Source organism: Protopterus annectens, chromosome 9.part0 (genome assembly GCF_019279795.1).
Source record: "Protopterus annectens isolate FY-2018-M chromosome 9.part0, PAN1.0, whole genome shotgun sequence".
Lineage (NCBI taxonomy): Eukaryota > Metazoa > Chordata > Ceratodontiformes > Protopteridae > Protopterus > Protopterus annectens.
In genome coordinates, this window is record NC_056743.1 from 1,910,300,685 (window position 1) to 1,910,323,162 (window position 22,478).

Below are 22,478 nucleotides of genomic sequence, written 5' to 3' on the forward strand. Positions count from 1 at the left end.
TCCAAAAGAATAATCCTCAGGAGGAGATGCAGATGGGATGGATTCTTCTGCATCTGAATCCTCATAGGGTGGTACAGAAAGTTCCTGATCAGAAGAAATAAAAACCTGAACTGAAGATTCATAATCAGTGTCTTGCCTAGGCCTCTTAGCGGGGGGGGGGGGTTGGTTGGAAACTCCTGATCAAGGTAATTAAGTCCTCAGCCATTTTGATCATCTGTTTTTTAGGCATAGGGGCCTGAGCACGTTGCTCATGTGTCATTTTTTTACACTTTGAAGATGTTTTTGATCTTGTTTTTGAAGCTGGCGTTGGTTTTATATAAAATGTTGAGGCCTGAAAACCCCCTCAGAAGCCGGTGCCTGCTCAGCGGCTCCGGATCCATCCAAGGGAGAGACATCCGCGGGGTCAATACTCTGAGAATCTCACGGCATACCGGACTCCACATGGGTCTTGGTGGTAAAGGCCTGCGACTCAAAAGTAGCGGGTATCAGGGGCTGCAAAAGCACCTGAGTACTGGCGACTGGCTTAGGAGAAGCTTCGTCGTCGGTTTTGGACCTCGACTGTCTGTCTCTGTCTTTTTCTTTGCGTTTTTTGTGAACTCCGGTAGTCGGACTGCTAACCGACGACATTTCAGGGTAATTAAATCTGGATCTAAAATATTTTGAAGCAAAAATATACAGACGCTTAATAGTGCGTTGGTTAAATCTAGCTCAAAACCGACAGCAAGGCACGTTATGATCTGGGCCTAGGCAAGGAATACAGTACAAATGAAAATTCTTATGAAGTATTTGTTTCCCACAAGTAATGCAATTATTAACTTTTACTGACATTGGTAAGGAGCAAGAAAACGTTTCCCCAATGGGGTACTTAGCTTTAGTTCGGTGCTGAAACTCAAATGCGAAAATTTCAGGAGTACGCCGACCGGCACTTGCGAACTGCTTCTGCTTCGGGCACCGCGCAAGAACGACTGAATAATATAGCATCGGCTGCATGTTTTATACCCCTGATGTCATGGAAGAGGAGACAGCAACCGACGCAGGACCCAAGACTTTGATATTCAAGCTGACTGAGGGCAACCTGCCAGCAGATTACCCAAATGTAATGACTGCAACAGTGAAACATGAAGAACATCTTGTGAGAGTCATGTACTCTAATACCGGTCAGGTTTTCTGGGGAGCTGGAGGTAAAGTGTCTGGGGAAAGGCTAAATTCCAAGAAAGCATCATCTACAATGTCCAAAACAGGTGGGATAGCTAAAGGCCTGTGTTTGGGGAGGAGTAAGAATTCCCTAAGCCTCTTTTTGGAGTCAGAGTAATCCTGGCTTTCCCAGCGGAAATGCTCCCTAAGAGTGTGCAAGGTTTCACCAAAAGAAAAATCTTCTGGAGGGGAAGCAGAGTAAATGGAATCCTCTGCATCAGAATCCTCATAGGTAGATAAGGGCAAATCCTGGTAATCAGAAGAAACAGAAATATCAGATTCCTGATCAGAAGAATCAGAAGGAAAATCAGTTTGAGATCTCTTAGAGGGGGAAGGCTGGTTCCCCTAATTAAGGTAATAAGGTCTTTAGCCATTCTAAGCATTTGTTTTTTAGGCATGTGGGCCTGAGCATGCGGTTTGAACATCGGTTTTCTAGGCGTGGGTTGAGTTTTAGGCCTGGAAGAAGAAGATGGCATCAGTTTAAAATGCAAGTCTGTAGGCCTAAATACACCCTCAGAAGCCGGTGCCTGAACAGCTATTCCGGACCCATCCAAGGTAGAGACATCCGCAGGTTCCAGAGTCGAAGAAGCATCTCAAGGCATACCAGACTCCGAAAGGGTCTCAGAAGAGGCCTGCAAATCTGAAGTAGCAGGTATCAGGGGCTGCAAAAGCGCCTCACTGAGTACCGGTGGACTGGCAACTAGCTTAACGGAAGCGTCATCGGCAGTTTTGGATCTATGCGGTCAGTCTCTTGTCTTTATCCTTACGTTTTTTCGGAATATCAGTAGTTGGATGGCTTACCGAAGCCATTTCTGGATAGTTATACTGAGTACCAAGATAGCTTGCTGCAAATTCAGACCGACTATGAATAGCTCGGGGGTTGAAAAGGCACAAAACCGACAGCAAGGGATGTCGTGGTCTGGGCCTAAGCAAGGACTGCAGTACGAATGAAAACCTTTGAGGTATTTGCTTTCCACAGGTAAGACAATGGTTAACTTTTACTGACATCGTTTAAGAGCAAGAAAAAGGATTCCCAATGGGGTACTTAGCTTTTTTGAAGACTTTGGTTCTGAAACTCGAAAATGAAAATTTCAGGAGTCGGCCGACCGGCACTTGCCAACTGCTTCTGCTTCGGGCACTGAGCGGCAAGAAAGACTGATGTAATGGCGTTGGCTGAATGTTTTATACCCCCGACATAATGTCATGGAAGAAGAGACAGCATCTGGCGCAGGAATCCAAGACTCTGGTATTCAGGCCGGCTGAGGGCTATCTGCAAGCAGATAACCCAAATGTGATGACTGCAACAGTGAAACATGAAGAACATCTGCCAGTGCATCACCCTAGTACATACCATCTATAACTAAGCACACTATAAGAATTAACCACTTGCCCACTGGTGCTGAGTTAGCTCATTCTCAACGGACAGGGAAATGATGCAGCCATGGGTATGGAGATAATTCAGACTTAAAAAAATTTTTATTTTGTTTGCGTGTTTTAAAATCACTGTGAAACACATTTTAAAAATATGAAACAATCTGCTTGTCCGACAGCATAACGGTAGCAATATGGCTAGTACAGCAGTTACACTAGCCAAAGAATTACCCTGCAGCTTTCCATTAAAATGAACAAGAAATGGAACCTGTAAAAAAAGACTGTGCTACTAATTAGCATGACCTCACCTGCACCTCTCTAACACTGTGACAGAACAAGGACAAGCTATGCCCTATTAGTGTGTAAAACAATTACCCAAGATAAGTTGCTTTTTTGCAGAACTTTTCCAGAAATCACTAGTCATTTGACTACATACTGTTGAGAGGAGCAGTTACTCTGATCTTCAGGCATGGTTTTCTCTTGCAAGTGTACCATTTTCTTTCTGAAAATACTTGCAAGAAATCCAGTGAGCAGTTATAATAATAAACACAATTCCCACAGCACAATTCAGTCCACCCCATTACACTTATCTGGGGTGTCTGTACCAGGTAGTTGAAATACATTATTGTGGATATTTATTCTACTTTTGTGAATCTGACATCACATATGATCAGAAATGGCCTATATATTTTTTGAGGGAGGACAGCTTGGGGATGCAAGAAAAGAGAAGTTAAGGCGCTACAGGGAACTGATCACTGCCATGGCTTGGCTGGGGGTATGGTGTTTAGTGAAACAAGCTTAAATAAATTACCAAGACTTTTTTCTTTCAATTTTACCATAACCTAACATCAAAGGAGTACAGAGATGGTGGCCATCGCCTGTGGTGCTAGGGAGGCAGGCTGTGTATGAAAGGAAAGTTATAGGATACAGCTGGTTTAGATACAGTGCATGTCTATGAACAGCAAGCTAAACATATTCACTTTCTTCACAATTGCACATCAGAAATGTGCACAGGAAGTGGCAAACTTGTTTCAGAGGCCACTAACTGTGAAAGCAGTGGGCACTTGTATGCCTCGGGTAAAACAATCACTGATTACCGACAGGAGGCAGTGTACATGTACGAGTAAAAAGAGAAAACCATTCGGAAGGCTTTGTATGAATACCTAGGATCCCTCTTACTTAAAGTAAATGAAAAACTAACTGTCCAAGTTTCACAGCTCAAACACACTCAAAAAATGAAATAAGGGAATCCATCCAGGATTTGGAGAATATCATAGCAGAATACATCTGGGATGTTATGAATGTTCTGATGGAATACACATACAACATAATGGAGGATGTTTATCATTGGATCACTGCAGCATTGGTCTAAGCTACAGAGAAGTATCATGTCAAAGACTGGACCTACCAGACAGCTTCCAAAGCTTTAGAATACCTTCCACATGCCCTAGCTATTTCCTTGCATGAAGGAAGACAGATAAACTCAGTGGCTAGGGTGCAAACACTTCAGAATTTTCTTGTTGCTGTTGACTGCTCTTCTCTGTAAGATTTGGCAGACAGATAGTTGGCTAGCACGTCTACAAGGCTGGGCAGTTAAGTTCTCAATTGGGGATTACCTTCCACAATATTACTCTTTCTAAAGGTTTTTAGGACTTCCAAGATGGCCACACAGTGTCAACAGAAAGGGCCAGAGAAACTCTCAGTCTGGGTAAAATTCAATTACTGGCTAGTAATTTCACTGCCTGGATGTCAGGAAAGAAGACATTTGAAGAACATTTGAGAAAATCAGCCAAAAAAAGAAGAGAAAGCTCGCTAGGGTGAATCCTGTAGTTTTTCACCAAAAAGCAGTTCAAGTTTCAGTCTTGGTACAGGAAATGACTTCCAGTAGTTTATAGAAAAAGCAAAACAAATGAACTCAGATGTTTGAAACACTGAATGAATATTTCAACTCAAATAACAAAGCACCAGGAAAAAATAGGTTTAACTAGCTATTCAGATGAACTAATACAAGTGCTAAAAAACAGATATTGAAATGAAGAAAATTCTGACAAGCATGAGGCCTCTCAAGAAGAGCTTTTTTTTTCAAAAATGTCTAAATTTTTATTTAACATCTGTTTACAGGGAAAGTCTGACTTGGAACAAAGCCAATTTTCAGCGGAGGCCCTGGGAGAAATGCTCCATATGCATGCCTTTGCAACGTGGGAGGAAACAGGAGCACCCGGAGGAAATCCACACAAACACAGGGAGGACATGCAGACTCCACACAGAAGGCTCCCCAGCAGAGAAGCCAACTAGAGAACCTCTTGCTGTGAGGCGACAATGCTACCGCTGCACCATTGTGCCATCAGTTCTTTTGTCCTAGAATTATGAAAGTCAGAAACTTTTCACCATACATAGTCCAAATGGGATGACTGGAATTTGGACAGGAAAGGCAAACAGAGAACCAAGCCCTGAGACACAACAGGAAAGGTCTTTATTGCTGACCTAGACCTTATCAGGCTGCAAGGAGAAAAGGTGCTGTGGTCACTGGGATACGTACGGAGATGTACAATACAGGATTCAGCTTGAGGAACTTTACTCCACTCAAAGAAAGCGTGATGCAAAGAGAACCTGCTTTCTTGGAATCAGGAGCAGGATGTCTTCAAGCAGCAGAGATGGCATACTACAAGCACAAGCTCCACCGGAGAAAACCCAAAGTTCCTCCCCTAGATATTCATTTAGACATTTCCAAGAAGGGTGGAGAAAGGTTCTCTGAAGGACCTTCTCCAAACAAGACGTCACTGGTGGGAAAATAAGGGTAATAGGTCATAGACCCCTTATCAGTCTTGAAAAGGATGTCTGGATTTTCTGATTGCCCTTTCCAGGGTTGAAGGAGAGAGAAATAAACACCTAATCTTAGCTCTGAGACTGGTAGAACAATGCTTAACTGCAGTACGTGGATTGTATGTGTGATGGTATTGTGAGAGATGCAGAAGACAGATGTTCCCTCTACAGACAGTGTAGAAACGGGTCAGAGGAGCGGTGGGACCGGTGCTGCCATCTGTCATGTTCACCATGGGTGCACTATGGTCCTCTGTGGTTGCACTATACACACCCTCAAAAGTAAAGTCCTACCAACACAAGCAGCTGTTTAACAGGACTGGCCCTCAAGCCCTGCTAAAGTCTCCTCAGCCTGGGTTGTCGAGCCCTTCTGGTCATGTGGGTAATACTGAGAAAAATCTTCAGACTTTAATACAACCACCATGCACTCCCTGAGGAACTCCACAGACTACTGCCTGCATGCAAAGGTCAAGAAAAGGCTCCTGTCATTTGATCAGGTGATGGGCGCTGCGTATATCCTAAGATACACCTCACAAGGTGCTTTGAAGAAGTGTGCTCCTTTTCAGTTCATCATCCTTCCTAATCAAAAGGGAGCTGGGGAACAGAAAAGACCTATGGGGCAGTTTTTGGGACGGTCTCGCCTCCTGAAGGGTATGACCAATTTCTGCCCTCAGTACTCTTCACTTTTTCACGATGTCTGAGCACCAGTATGAGCCAGCCTCTGGGCTGAGACAGGTTTCTCTGCACCACAAGTTAGGTTCCACATGCACCTTCGGGTAACTGCTGAAATATTGGTCCTTGTGGAAGTGCTTTAACTCATCTGCACATATGCACACAATTAATGAGGTGCTAATGTTTTTGACTGCTAGCAGGCTGGACAGCTACCATGTAGAGCTCATTCAAAACAACCGTAAGCGTCAGAAGAATCTGTTAAACTGAACAAGCAAAGCAGCTTTTTGTCTTGTTCTACTAAAATTGTCTCACATTTAAGCTGCATAATACAAATTCAATCCTGTGATTAAGTTAGGAAGAATACAGCCATGTCTGTTGTCTGCCTTTCACACACTTCAGTGAGATGAAGTAGTCCAAACAACTAGTGCTGGAGGCATGAAGTGGCGGATGCTGCAGATGTAAATAAGTACTGTTCTTGCTGTAGACTGCAGAAGTGACAGTTGATGCAGGTCTTGACTGGGCTGGGGGTGCAGGAGATAGGAAAGCATTGGTAGCTCACTGAATGACTTCATGATTCCTACCAACAGGACATGTGCATGACCACTGAGCTGGAAATGCACAACCACTAAACAGGAAAACAACTCAGGTTGGGGCTAAAGGGCAGGAAATTCTGAAAGTCTACACACCAATGACCAGAACACCTGGTACCACACACTTTATGTTACCAAGACACTCTCTCACCAATCACCACAATCTAGTGACACATCTTAGTACACATTACAGCTGTAAAGTGCAGAGTCACAGCTTTGGCTCACACATTAAAGTCTGCTGTGCACTGAAGGTATATAAACATTTGTTTGACACTAATGCCTTGTGAAAAGCAACTGAATGGCACACAAGTATTTAACAGAGTGGGAGAGAAACTGCCTTACCTTCAAATGGATAGAGAGCAATACATTCTCCAATAGGAGAAACCGTTTCTTCCTCATCCTCCTCAGGGAACTCTTCTTCAAACTCTGTGTAGACTGGCTGAGTGATGGCTTCTTGACCACTGTCATCTGAATGCGTAGTATCAGGACTAAAGCAAAAACAAATTAGTGCCACTATGCATGCAAAGATGTTACACCTACTTCTTAAATGAGTCTGTGAACACAAAGTAGTCAGTTTCAGCAATGATCTAGGGAATTTAAAAAAAATGGAAGCAAAGATGAACTTTAACACTGGGACTAAAAAGTTACATAGATAAGTTTAACACAAACAAGAAAGTAACAGATGCAAGAAAATCGGACAATAAGTAACCGAAGTCCAGGAATACTGAGACTAGTTATAGCGGAAACTTTTGTCCCTTTAATTAGGCTGATGAATAAAGACATCCACATGTACCAATCTGCTGACCAGCTGTTCTCTGGTGTTAATGGCTTTTTCAGTAAAATCAGGTGCCCTGATGTGCAATGCCAGGAAACCCAAGGAAAAAAAAACACAGTCTATGCAACAAACCTGAGAACAAAGCCAACAAAAGCATTACACCAACCAGCTTCCTCCAGAGCACTGCAGTTCCCCCTTCTCACACCATAAAAATTCCTACACCTGAATTAATATTAGTTTAAAGTTACAACCTTCCTGGTGCTAAGGACTTGGTCTCTCCCAGTAAAACCAGATGCGCTGCTTAGCAAAGTCAGCACAACACAAACAATCCTGCACTGGCAGGACCAACAACTGCCTTGGTTTTGTGGAAGGTAGTCATGCCTGCTCAACCTGGTCAACTTCTCTGAGTCAGTCACCAGAGCAGTGGATGAAGGTAAGGCAGTTTCATACAGCCTACTTCGATCTGGCCAAGGCCTTTGACACCATTCCTCACTCATGAATTTTTGAAAAATTCACCAAACTAGGCATCAACCCCTATATCGTTAGGTGGGTTGCAAATCAGCTCACAGATAGAACACACAGTGTGAAAGTAGCGGACTCCAAGTCAGACTGTAGACAAGTCACAAGAGGTGTCGCACATCGGTCACCGGTCCTCTCCTGTTTGGCATCTACTTCTCAAAAGTCCAGACCAATATGGCGGGGACTCTGGCTGACCAAATTCGCAGATGACTGCAAGCTGGGAGCCATTATTAACTCTAAGTGATGCAGACATCCTACAGAAAGGCCTCACTGAGACCAAGGAGTAGTACTGAAACCACGGCCTTAAGCTTAATGCCAAAAAATGCGTCATCCCCTTTGGGAAAAAATGCACTTCCCACTAATTACCACATCGATGGGAGCCCACTGAACACTGAAGGTGTTATAAGAGATCTGGGGACAGGTTGACAGCAACCTCTCCCTTCGACCACCACATTGCCACTGTGGTCAAAAAGTCCTATGTGGCACATCTCATTACCAAGGGTTTTGCATCCAGGAAGAAAGAGGTCATCATTTCTCTCTACTCTTCTCTCATTAGACCAATCATAGAGTATAATGCCCCATTTGGCATGTACCTCACTAGACACCTGCAACAACTGGAGAGGCCACAAACGTACCTCCCGAAGACGATACTAGGCCTTAAACAGAAATCCTACACGGGCAGACTCAAAAAAACTCCAGCTATTCTCTGTCTCACATCGTCTACTAAGAGGCAATCTCTGCTTGACTTACAAAGCCATGTCCAGCCCAGCTTTGTTAGAAATGCTACATCTAAAGAAATCCCAATCCCTCCGCACCACATGCTCCAGAGACCTCAACCTCATTACCACACTCAACAGAACATGCTGGAGGGACAGGTTCATAACCCAGAGACTGCCCACGCTCTGGAATAGACTTCCCACACATGTCAAGCAGAGCACCTCACTAGCCCTCTTCAACAGAAATCTTGATGAGTGGATGGGAAATAGAAAGTTCACCCCGGGGATCACTCCACTGGCTCTACTTGATAGAGGCATGGGGAACTAATGACGGCTGGCACAATGCCAGGGCACTTCTATGGGCTAGACTTGTAAAGGCCCCAACACCTATGAACTAGCTTACTGAGCTGCACTCATTTTCTGCTGGATCTTTTTCTCTAACCTGCCTCTGCTATCTTGTTGAGTTGTACTCATTTTTAATTTGACAGCACACCACCAGTTTTCCGACACCATGGGAACACAGTCTGACTCAGTTCATCTGTTGCCAGCCTGATATCATTAAGTAACTTGTAGTAGTGTAGCAACTTTCTCATTCTTGCCAAGACCTACATATTGTTACCAGACAGGGAATCCACTTGTACGAGGTCTAAGTACAGACAAACTGAAGGCTACCATCTCATCTTCCCTGACTATTAGTAAACAATACACATCAATTAAGCGCAAACACTAAGCCCTTTTATGACGAGGTCATGAAAAGATCGCTCTTCCAAGCCTCCTAGGCAAACACGTAGTACAGACAGATGCATTACAATTGCATCTTTCTGCACATCAGCATCCAGTACTTTCTCCCCCAAACAAGAGTCCGTACAACTGTATGCAGAGTTTTTAAGGCTACCACAGAACACAGCCACACATTTATTTTATTTAACATTTGTTTGCCAGGAAAGTCTAACTTGGAACAAAGCCAATTATCAGCGGAGGCCCAGGGAGAAACACTCCAGATGCATATCTTTTTACTGTGGGAGGAAACTGGAGCACCCGGAGAAAACCCACATAAATGTAGGGAGGACATGCTGACTCCACACAGAAGGCACCCCAGCCAAGAATTGAAACAGAGAACTTCTTACTGTGAGGCAACAACGCTACCACTGCACCACTGTGCTGTCTAGTTTTCCACATGAAAATGATCTAGTTATAGAAGTGTCCATAGTTAGACATACTGACATCCCACTCATCAGGGTGAGCAAGAGCAACGTGACAGGAGACTTTCAGGTGTGTGAATCTGTGATGTCACTGTGGCCTTTAGATCCCTTCATCCCAAATACATATGCAACCTTATTCATTGAACATGTCGAGATGAAGGACTTTAACTGCTCTATCCTGGGGGAGATAAACATGCATGAAGACCTCTCAACGTAGGTGATTTAGGCTGGAAGCAGCATGGGTTGAGCAACATCTTACCATTACAAGGATGTTAGGCTGGAAGCAGCATGGGTTGAGCAACATCTTACCATTACAAGGATGTTAGGCTGGAAGCAGCATGGGTTGAGCAACATCTTACTGTTAACAAGGATGTTAGGCTGGAAGCAGCATGGGTTGAGCAACATCTTACCATTACAAGGATGTTAGGCTGGAAGCAGCATGGGTTGAGCAACATCTTACCATTACAAGGATGTTAGGAAGCAGCATGGGTTGTGCAACATCTTACCGTTACAAGGATGTTAGGCTGGAAGCAGCATGGGTTGAGAACATCTTACCGTTACAAGGATGTTAGGCTGGAAGCAGCATGGGTTGAGCAACATCTTACCATTACAAGGATGTTAGGCTGGAAGCAGCATGGGTTGAGCAACATCTTACTGTTAACAAGGATGTTAGGCTGGAAGCAGCATGGGTTGAGCAACATCTTACCATTACAAGGATGTTAGGCTGGAAGCAGCATGGGTTGAGCAACATCTTACCATTACAAGGATGTTAGGCTGGAAGCAGCATGGGTTGAGCAACATCTTACCGTTAACAAGGATGTTAGGAAGCAGCATGGGTTGAGAACATCTTACCGTTACAAGGATGTTAGGAAGCAGCATGGGTTGAGCAACATCTTACCGTTACAAGGATGTTAGGAAGCAGCATGGGTTGAGAACATCTTACCGTTACAAGGATGTTAGGCTGGAAGCAGCATGGGTTGAGAACATCTTACCGTTACAAGGATGTTAGGCTGGAAGCAGCATGGGTTGAGCAACATCTTACCGTTACAAGGATGTTAGGCTGGAAGCAGCATGGGTTGTGCAACATCTTACCGTTACAAGGATGTTAGGAAGCAGCATGGGTTGAGCAACATCTTACCGTTACAAGGATGTTAGGCTGGAAGCAGCATGGGTTGAGAACATCTTACCGTTACAAGGATGTTAGGAAGCAGCATGGGTTGAGAACATCTTACCGTTACAAGGATGTTAGGCTGGAAGCAGCATGGGTTGAGAACATCTTACCGTTACAAGGATGTGAGGCTGGAAGCAGCATGGGTTGAGAACATCTTACCGTTACAAGGATGTTAGGAAGCAGCATGGGTTGAGAACATCTTACCGTTACAAGGATGTTAGGCTGGAAGCAGCATGGGTTGAGAACATCTTACCGTTACAAGGATGTTAGGCTGGAAGCAGCATGGGTTGAGAACATCTTACCGTTACAAGGATGTTAGGCTGGAAGCAGCATGGGTTGAGAACATCTTACCGTTACAAGGATGTTAGGCTGGAAGCAGCATGGGTTGAGCAACATCTTACCGTTACAAGGATGTTAGGCTGGAAGCAGCATGGGTTGAGAACATCTTACCGTTACAAGGATGTTAGGCTGGAAGCAGCATGGGTTGAGAACATCTTACCGTTACAAGGATGTTAGGCTGGAAGCAGCATGGGTTGAACAACATCTTACCGTTACAAGGATGTTAGGCTGGAAGCAGCATGGGTTGAACAACATCTTACCATTACAAGGATGTTAGGCTGGAAGCAGCATGGGTTGTGCAACATCTTACCGTTACAAGGATGTTAGGAAGCAGCATGGGTTGAGAACATCTTACCGTTACAAGGATGTTAGGCTGGAAGCAGCATGGGTTGAGAACATCTTACCGTTACAAGGATGTTAGGCTGGAAGCAGCATGGGTTGAGAACATCTTACCGTTACAAGGATGTTAGGCTGGAAGCAGCATGGGTTGAGAACATCTTACCGTTACAAGGATGTGAGGCTGGAAGCAGCATGGGTTGAGAACATCTTACCGTTACAAGGATGTTAGGCTGGAAGCAGCATGGGTTGAGAACATCTTACCGTTACAAGGATGTTAGGCTGGAAGCAGCATGGGTTGAGAACATCTTACCGTTACAAGGATGTTAGGCTGGAAGCAGCATGGGTTGAGAACATCTTACCGTTACAAGGATGTTAGGCTGGAAGCAGCATGGGTTGAGAACATCTTACCGTTACAAGGATGTTAGGCTGGAAGCAGCATGGGTTGAGAACATCTTACCGTTACAAGGATGTTAGGAAGCAGCATGGGTTGAACAACATCTTACCGTTACAAGGATGTTAGGAAGCAGCATGGGTTGAACAACATCTTACCGTTACAAGGATGTTAGGAAGCAGCATGGGTTGAGAACATCTTACCGTTACAAGGATGTTAGGCTGGAAGCAGCATGGGTTGAACAACATCTTACCGTTACAAGGATGTTAGGAAGCAGCATGGGTTGAGAACATCTTACCATTACAAGGATGTTAGGCTGGAAGCAGCACGGGTTGAGAACATCTTACTGTTAAACAAGGATGTTAGGCTGGAAGCAGCATGGGTTGAGAACATCTTACCGTTACAAGGATGTTAGGCTGGAAGCAGCACGGGTTGAGAACATCTTACCGTTACAAGGATGTTAGGCTGGAAGCAGCATGGGTTGAACAACATCTTACCGTTACAAGGATGTTAGGCTGGAAGCAGCATGGGTTGAACAACATCTTACTGTTACAAGGATGTTAGGCTGGAAGCAGCTGCTCATTTCTGCAAAACGTAAGTGGAATTTTTCACTGTGTGCTGCACTTTTGAACTGCATTTTTACCACATCACTGCTTATTTGAAACGTCTTTTTTTCTGAAATTGTTGCACTTTGTTTGCTGTAGCAGAGACTAGATTCAGACCTGCTGAATCTAGCTCTGTTTGTATAACTTGAGCACTAACGTGAGAACTAAAGGAGGTGGTATATTAATAGTCATTAAAGATAAATACACCTCTAGATTGACTAAACAGCACGATTCCCTTGAATTACTTTAGGTGCAACTGACTGTAGACAACTGCCTGCAGGCAAGACCCCTCTTCAGGTCATTGCCAACTATAGAACCCCCTCCATGAATAAAGACATCCACTTAGCCTGCTTGGATCTACTTGAGTCAATCAAGATACAACCAAACACCCTGGCTTTAGGTAACTAATTACCTATCCATTCACTGGGTAAATTATACATGTTCTAACTCACTTGCCCAAAGGTTCCTGGACTTTAACTCTAATGCCCTAGAGCAGCTGGTTGACACATCCACAAGGGGCTCAAACATCCTAGATCTGGTGCTAACCAACATGGGGGACAACTGCACCACCCCCGTGTGTGTGGCCATCCTTGGTGAGATCAGACCACAATCAGTTTCGCTACAAGTAACTATAACACAAGACCCCCCAGCAACAACTAGACTAAAGAAAACTTCTCCAAGGCCAATTACAACCTCTTACATGACAGTATAAATAGCTTCATAACCCCTCCCCCCACTGATGGGGCAGACATTTATGCCAACTTATACACCAATGCTTTGTACGAGCACCTATACAATTGTATTTATTCTGCTTAAAAGAACCAAAGCAATATCTTCAAGGAAAAACAAACCTGCCTGGTGAGACAACTGCAATTAATAGGCTATGCAACAGGATAAAGAAATTGTTGTCAAAGAGTAGGAAGGAACAGTCTCAAAACTGGAAACACTCCCTCCTCAACTTAAACAAGAAAATTAAGACTCCTAGTGAAGTCCTCCAAAGCTAACTACAAATCCAAATTAGCTTACCTAAACTAGGGATAAAGTACAGTTTTGTACCTACCATAAATGTAGATGTTCGAGTGCTAATACAGCTGCAGTAATCACAGATGGGTTTTCTGCCGTCAGGCGGGTCCTCGGTCGGCCGAATTCCAAAGTCTGGGTCCGGCGTCGGTTGCTGTCGCTTTCTTTCCTGACATCAGTGAGGCAGGGGTATATAAGACACAGCCGACGCCATTTTCTTCAGTCTTTCTTGCCCCAGATGTCAGGTGCCCCCAGAAGGAAGGCAATACATAAATTATATTTATATACATGCAATGCAATATAATCAAAAATCAGTAGTTGCAAGCAAATATACCATAGAAGGATAACCCAATCAGGTTGTATGAAGAGGGGTTAGGCCCTAGGCCTTTACCAAGAGGGGAAGGAAGGAGGGAAAACTGTACTGCAGCTGTATTAGCACTCGAACATCTACATTTATGGTAGGTACAAAACAGTACTATGTTCATCGTGCATACAGCTGCAGTAATCACAGATGGGTAGAATCCCAAAGCTACGCACAGGGTGGTAGGCACTAGGTGGAACTGGGATGAGCTAGAATGCCCTGCAACACAGCAGTGGCAAAGCCTGCTCTAGTTTTGGAATATAAAGGCAGGTGGTAGTGTTTTGTGAAGGTATGCACAGAACTCCAAGTGGCTTCCTCCAAAATTTCTTTGGTAGGAACTCCTCCGAGGAAGGCTGTAGAGGTAGCTGTGGCACTGGTGGAGTGGGATCTGATGCCTGTAGGGACAGATTTTCCATGATAGGAGTAACAAAACCGTATGCAGTGGCCTATCCATTTTGAAATTGTCTGTTTGGTAACTGGCTTCCCTTGAGCTCCTACAGCATAGGACACAAAAAGTTGTTCTGATTTCCTGAAAGGCTTTGTTCTGTCCAAATAATAACGTAGCTGTCTATGGATGTCTAAGGAGTGTAGCAGTCTTTCCCCTTTGTTTTGAGGATTGGGGTAAAAGGTAGGTAAGTGTATGGCTTGATTTAAAGCTACCCTGGATACCACTTTAGGCATAAATGACGGGTTGGTTCGAAGGGAAACCCTGTCCTGATGGAAGATGAGAAAGGGCTGCATAGCCATGAGGGCTTGTAGTTCCAAAACCCTACGAGCTGAGGTAATGGCCAGAAGGAAAGCTGTTTTCCAGGACAAATATTGCAAATCTGTTGAGGCAGCTGGTTCAAAGGGAGGCAATGTTAATTTTTCTAGAATGCAATTAATATCCCAGGCTGGCATTGGTTGTTTCCTTGGTGGTCTTATATTCTTAGCCCCTCTGAGGAACTGTCTTAAGAGTGGGTGAGAGAATAAGGGTGGATCCGTGTTGAATTCTGCAGAAATGGCTGAGGCATGGATTTTTATGGAGGAAAATGAAAGTCCACTGTTCAGCAGCTCAGCTAGATGCTGTAATACCTGAGGCAAATTCAGTTTTCTAGGGTCCTGGCCTTTTTTCTCATTCCAAGAGCAAAACCGTTTCCATTTTGCGGAGTAAGCCTTTCTAGTAGATGGCCTTCTGGCCTCCAAAATGACATCCTGCACCTCTTTGGGGAGTAGGGTCTGTTGTGGTGTTAAGGAATTTTCCATGCAGCGAGATTGAGTGTTTTCAGCTGACTGTGAAGAGTTTTGTAGCTGTGCTGAGTCAGCAGAAGAGGCATTAGAGGTAGGGACCAGGGAGGAGTATGCGTTAGGCTCCTCAGTAGTGGGTACCAGTGTTGTCTTGGCCAGTCTGGAGCAATCAGTATCATCATCTTTGGTCTGTCTGCTCTTGCTTTCAAGAGCACCTTGGGCAGAAGAGGCAGAGGTGGGAAAGCGTAAACTGTCCATGCTGTCCAACTGAATGAAAGGGCGTCCACTCTCCCGGCCTTTGGATGAAAGGTCCTTGAACAAAACTTTTCCAATTGATGATTCCGGTGGGAGGCGATGAGATCTATGTCTGGCCTCCCCCACGCTTGGATTATCTTTGTAAACACTTGAGGATGCAACTTCCATTCGTGTGGATCTGTCATATTTCTGCTTAGATTGTCTGCCAGCGTGTTTTCCAATCCTGGCAAGTACTGTGCTTGAAGTTCGATTTGCCATTCCAGAGCCAAGTTCCAAAGTGTCATGGCTAGTCTGCACAGGGGGTATGAATGTGTTCCTCCTTGTTTGTTTATGTACCACATTACTGTGGTGTTGTCTGTTCTTATCAATAATTGTCCTGGATGCAGGAGGTCCTTGAAAGCTGTAATTGCATTTATCACTGCTAGCATTTCTTTTTGATTGATGTGAAGGTGCTTTTCCTTTTGGGACCATTTGCCCTGAATGCACCTGTCTGTCATGTGCGCCCCCCAGGCGTAATCTGAAGCGTCTGTTGTGATGACTTGATTTGCTTGAGGCTTGCAGAATGGGAGACCTGTGTTTGACATGCTTGGGCCCATCATAGAAATTCCTTTTGCAAACATGAAATTATTGGTATTATTGTTTCTAAACTGTGGCTGTGTTGAGACCATAGGTTTTTTAGGTACCATTGAAGTTTCCTCATATGCAACTTTGCACATGGGATTAAAAGAATGCAAGATGCCATGAAGCCCAGAGCCTGCAGGATTTTCCTTGCAGTAAGCCTGGTACAATTTGCTAGTATTTTGAAGTACTGAGATAATTGCCCTTGTTTTTCTGGCGTAAGGTAAGCCATCTGGGTGTTTGTGTCCAAGCTGGCACCCAGGAAAGTTATTTTCTGAGATGGTGTTAGCCTGGATTTCTCTTTGTTGATTGTGTATCCCAGAGAATTCAGTAACCGTGTTACATAAGCCAGATGTTCCAGAAAGTACAGTTTTGTACCTACCATAAATGTAGATGTTCAAGTGCTAATACAGCTGCAGTAATCACAGATGGGTTTTCAGCCGTCAGGAGGTCCCTCGGTCGGCCGAATTCCAAAGTCTTGGTCCGGCGTCGGTAGTCGTCGCATACTCTTCTGACGTCAGGAAGGCCAGAGTATATAAGACACAGCCGACGCCATGTTCTTCAGTCTTTCTTGCCCCAGATGTCAGGTGCCCCCAAACGGAAGACAATACATAAATAAACGCCATGTTCTTCAGTCTTTCTTGCCCCAGATGTCAGGTGCCCCCAAACGGAAGACAATACATAAATAAAGCTAATCTGCATATGCAAGCAATGCAATGTAAAGCAAAAACAATGTAAGCAAGCAAATAAAACATGGCAGGATAACCCAGTCAAGTGGTATGAAGAGGTTGTTAGGCCCTATGCCTTTACCAAGTGGGGAAGGAGGGAGGGAAACCTGTAATGCAGCTGTATTAGCACTCGAACATCTACATTTATGGTAGGTACAAAACTGTACTATGTTCATCGTGCATACAGCTGTAGTAATCACAGATGGGTAGAGTCCCAAAGCTATGCATAGGGTGGTAGGTACTAAGAGGAACTGGGTTGAGCCAGAATGCCCTGCAAAACTGCAGTGGCAAAGCCTGCTCTTGTTCTGGAATATAAGGGCAGGTGGTAGTGTTTTGTGAAGGTATGTACAGAACTCCAAGTGGCTGCCTCCAAGATATCCTTAGTAGGCACACCTCTGAGGAAGGCTGTAGAGGTGGCTGTGGCCCTGGTGGAGTGAGATCTGATACCAGTAGGGACAGGTTTCCCATGAAAGGAGTAACAAAAACGTATGCAGTGGCCAATCCACTTGGAAATGGTCTGTTTGGTAACTGGTTTTCCTGGAGCCCCTACGGCATAGGATACAAAAAGTTGGTCTGATTTCCTAAAGGACTTTGTTCTGTCCAAATAATAACGTAGCTGCCTATGGATGTCTAAAGAGTGAAGCAGTCTTTCCCCTTTGTTTTGAGGGTTAGGATAAAAGGTAGGAAGGTGTATGGCTTGGTTTAATGCTACCCTAGATACCACTTTAGGCATAAAGGATGGGTTGGTACGAAGGGAAACCCTGTCCTGATGGAAGATGAAGAAGGGTTGCACCGCCATGAGGGCCTGTAGTTCAGAAACCCTACGAGCTGAAGTGATGGCCAGAAGGAAAGCTGTTTTCCAGGACAAATATTGTAGATCAGTTGAAGCAGCAGGTTCAAAGGGAGGCAATGTTAATTTTTCTAGTATGTAATTAAGGTCCCAGGCTGGAATTGGTTGTTTCCTTGGAGGTCTTATATTCTTAGCCCCTCTGAGGAACTGCCGTAAGAGTGGGTGTGAGAATAAAGGAGGATCCGTGTTGAATTCTGCAGAAATGGCTGAGGCGTGTATTTTGATTGAAGAAAATGAAAGTCCACTGCTGAGTAGTTCAGCTAGGTACTGTAAAACCTGAGGCAAGTTCAATTTTCTAGGGTCCTGCCCTCTTTTCTCATTCCAACAGCAAAACCGCTTCCATTTTGCGGAGTAAGCTTTTCTAGTAGATGGTCTTCTGGCCTCCAAAATGACATCCTGCACCTCCTTGGAGAGTAGAGTTTGATGTGGTGTTAAGGAATTTTCCATGCAGCGAGGTTGAGTGTTTTCAGCTGGCTGTGAAGGGTTTTGTAGTTGTTCTGCGTCAGCAGAAGAGGTATTAGAGGCAGGTACCAGGGAGGAGTATGTGTTAGGCTCCTCAGGAGTGGATACCAATGTTGCCTTGGCCAGTCTGGAGCAATCAGTATCATCCTCGGTTTGTCTGTTCTTGCTTTCAAAAGCACCTTGGACAGAAGAGGCAGAGGTGGGAATGCATAAACTGTCCATGTTGTCCAACTGAATGAAAGGGCGTCCACTTTCCAGGCCTTTGGATGGAAGGTCCTTGAACAAAACCTTTTCGATTGATGGATTCTGTGGGAGGCAAAAAGATCTATATCTGGCCTCCCCCATGCTTGAACTATCTCCGTAAACACCTGTGGATGTAGTTTCCATTCGTGTGGATCTGTCATATTCCTGCTCAGAGTGTCTGCCAGTGTGTTTTCCATCCCTGGCAAGTACTGTGCTTGAAGTTCGATTTGTCTTTCCAGAGCCAAGTTCCAAAGAGTCATGGCTAGTCTGCACAAGGGGTATGAGCGAGTTCCTCCTTGTTTGTTTATGTACCACATTACTGTGGTGTCTGTTTTTAAGAGCAATTGTCCTGGATGCAGGAAGTCCTTGAAAGCTGTAATTGCATTTATTACTGCCAGCATTTCTTTTTGATTGATGTGAAGGTGCTTTTCCTTTTCGGACCATCTGCAATGAATGCACCTGTCCTTCATGTGCGCCCCCCAGGCGTAATCTGAGGCGTCTGTGGTTATGACTTGTTTTGCTTGAGGCTTGCAGAATGGGAGGCTTGTGTTTACTTGACATGCTTGGGCCCACCATAGGAATTCCTTTTGAAGACATGGAATTAGTGGAATAATTGCTTCCAAGCTGTGACTGTGTTGAGACCATAGATTTTTTAGGTACCATTGAAGTTTCCTCATATGCAGCTTTGCACACGGGATTAGAAGAATGCAAGATGCCATGAATCCCAGAGCCTGCAGGATTTTCCTTGCAGTAAGCCTGGTACTTTTTGCTAGTATTTTGAAGTACTGAGATAATTGCCCTTGTTTTTCTGGCGTAAGGTAAGCCATCTGGGTGTTTGTGTCCAAGCTGGCACCCAGGAAGGTTATTTTCTGAGAAGGTGTTAGCTTTGATTTCTCCTTGTTGATGGTGTATCCCAGAGAAAGCAGTAACCGTGTCACATATGCTAGATGTTCCAGTAGTATATGTTTGCTGTCCGCTTGGATCAGGCAGTCGTCCAGATAAGGGTAAATTTGTATCCCTTGAAGTCTGCAATAGGCAATCACTGATGCCAGGCACTTGGTGAATACTCTGGGCACAGTAGATAAGCCAAAGGGCAATGCAGAGAATTGATAGTGGATTGAACCTGCAAGAAATCTGAGGTATCTTCTGCAGCTTTGTCTGATTGGGACATGCAGGTATGCCTCCTTGAGGTCCAATGTTACCAGCCAAAACTCCTTGCCCAGCATGGGAAGAAGTTGCTGTAATGTGAGCATCTTGAATTTTGGTACGAGTAGAAATGTGTTTAGGATGGATAAGTCCAGAATGGGTCTCCAGTCGGTTCCTTTTCTTGGTACCAGGAAAAGTCTTGAATAAAAACCTTGACCTTGCTGGTGCGTAGGTACCTTTTGTATAGCCCTCATGTTTAGGAGCTTTGAAATTTGCAGTTGTGCCTCTACCCTTTGATTTTGTGGTAGGTTTGGCATGCCTCTCATTTTTGGAAGAGTGTGAAATTGAAATTTGTAGCCTCTGTTTATACAGTATCCATTTGTCTGTTGTGACAATACTGCAAATAATGCTAGTTTCCCTCCCAAAGGTGCTGCCAGCAGAGATTTGCTTGGCATGGAAATGAGGGAGTCATTGAGTTTGCTTCCTGTATTGTGCGCTGTCTTCACCACCTCTTGGTGCTGGAGTTTGCCATTGTCTGCCTCTATATGACCCTTGTGATTGCCCTCTGCCCCTTCCGCGTCTGTATCTGCCTCTTTGGGGCTTGTCAGTGGCTGGAAAGGACCAGTTTTTTGATGGCCAATTCCTGCTAAATCGTGGTGGCTGGACCTGTAAGAAAGCTTTGACAGTTTGCATAGATTTGGCTTTCTCTTCCATTTTCCGTAATATATCCTCAGCATTAGTACCAAAAAGAACATCCTTTTGTAAAGGTGCATCAAGGAGTTTTGCTTTCACATGATCAGGCAGATTTTGTTCCCTAAGCCAGGCATGCCTGCGAATGACTGATCCTGTAGCCGCCGCTCTACTGGAGGCCTCTAGGGCATCATAACCACATTGTAAAGTGTGTTTACCCACTTGTTCTGCACTATGCATCATATCCTGTAACTCTTTTAAATCTGGTTGTTCATGTTGAGACATTTTGTTTTTTAATTGTGATAACAGGAACTGTTGATATTTAATCATATGAAACTGGCAGTTTAAGGCCCTCATGGCTAGGGTGGCCGAGGTATAAACTTTCTTACCCCACCTTTCTAGAGATCTGGACTCCCTTTCTGCAGGAAGTGGATTCTTGGCAGTGGAGGCCTTTATTCCCTTAGGGCCTTGTGAAATGGTTTCAGGGTCAGCATTATGGCCTTTGTAGAGAAATTGGTGAGAACTGGGTACTCTGTAATATCTATCAGGCTTAACTGGTGCAGGAGGCAGTGAATCAGGATTAAAACAAGCCTCCGAATAGACATCATCCAGAACCTCCAAAACAGGGGGAATAGCCAGAGGTCTGTGCTGAGGCAACCAAAGAAATTCCCTAAGTCTTTTCTTGGAATCTGAAAAGTCTTGACCTTCCCAATGGAAGTGTTCCCTCAAGGTGTGCAAGGTTTCCCCAAAAGAAAAATCCTCAGGGGGGGATACAGAAGGAATAGACTGCTCTGCATCCGAATCCTCAAAAGGGGAGTAAGAGTGTTCCTCAGCATCAGAATGCTCTGATAAAATGGATCCCTGATCAGAAGAGGGGGATTCTTCCTCCACTCTGGGTCTCTTGTCAGGAGGGGGCTGAGAACCTCTGATAAGAGTTATTAGATCCTCAGCCATTTTAAGCATCTGTTTCTTAGGCATGGGTCCAGGAGATGGGCCTTGAGCAGCAGGCCTAGTGTGATGCCTGGCTGCTTTGGATTTAGTAAAGGCCTTAATAGAAAAAGAGGATGAAGGCCTAACTACACCATGGGTGGATGTAGATCTGTCCACATTAGTAGGCTCGACATAAGCTGGGGCTTCGGTTGTAGTCTGGGAAAGGGCCGATGACCCAGCGGTCTCGGGTACAGAAGACACCGCCGAAGGAGTGTCGTCGGTAGTCAGGGACTGCAAAGGCGTCTCACTGAGAACCGGACCATGTGGAGCCTGTTTCGGCGTGGTGTCGGTGGAGACCGCGGGCCTCGCATGTCGGTCCTTTTCCTTGCGTTTTTTGGATAAAACGGTAGTCGGAGTGTCCGACATTTTATAGTCAAAAGCTTTACCAAAAAAGTGTTGGGCGAACTCCGCCCGACGCTTGATAGTGCGTTTACTGAAGGTAGCGCAAAAGCGACAGCCCGAGACGTCATAGTCTGGGCCCAAACAAGGTATGCAAAGGGAATGGAAATCCTTATGCGGTATTTGCTTCCCACAAGAAATACAATTGTCAACTTTTTCTGACATCGGTCTGAGGCAAGAAAAGATTCCCCAACGGGGTACTTAGCTTTAATAAAGACTTCGGTTCCAAATATTTTCGTAATTCAGGAGCTGGCCGACCAGCACTTGTGAACTGCTTCTGCTTCAGGCACCGCGCGGCAAAAATGACTGGAGAACATGGCGTCGGCTGTGTCTTATATACTCTGGCCTTCCTGACATCAGAAGAGTATGCGACGACTACCGACGCCGGACCAAGACTTTGGAATTCGGCCGCCTGACAGCTGAAAACCCATCTGTGATTACTGCAGCTGTATGCACGATGAACATGTATGTGCTTGCTGTCCACTTGGATCAGGCAGTCATCCAAATAAGGGTAAATTTGTATCCCTTGAAGTCTGCAGTAGGCAATTACTGATGCCAGGCATTTCGTGAATACTCTGGGTGCAGTAGATAAGCCAAAGGACAATGCAGAGAATTGATAGTGGCTTGAACCTGCAAGAAATCTGAGGTATCTTCTGCAGCTTTGTCTGATTGGGACATGCAGGTATGCCTCCTTGAGGTCCAATGTTACCAGCCAAAACTCCTTGCCCAGCATGGGAAGAAGCTGCTGTATTGTGAGCATCTTGAATTTTGGTACGAGTAAGAAT

At 44.8% G+C, this 22,478-nt stretch overlaps 1 protein-coding gene across 4 annotated transcripts in view; it reads right to left on the reverse strand.

The window, feature by feature from the left end:
• TRIP10 (thyroid hormone receptor interactor 10) overlaps positions 1 to 22,478 on the reverse strand; it is a 1,409,323-nt gene that overhangs the window by 60,166 nt on the left and 1,326,679 nt on the right. For all 4 annotated transcript variants that reach the window (XM_044084721.1, XM_044084722.1, XR_006366390.1 and 1 more), the window contains one exon: positions 6,990 to 7,135. In XM_044084721.1, the coding sequence (XP_043940656.1) occupies positions 6,990 to 7,135 (146 nt within the window). The remainder of the gene's footprint in view (positions 1 to 6,989; positions 7,136 to 22,478) is intronic.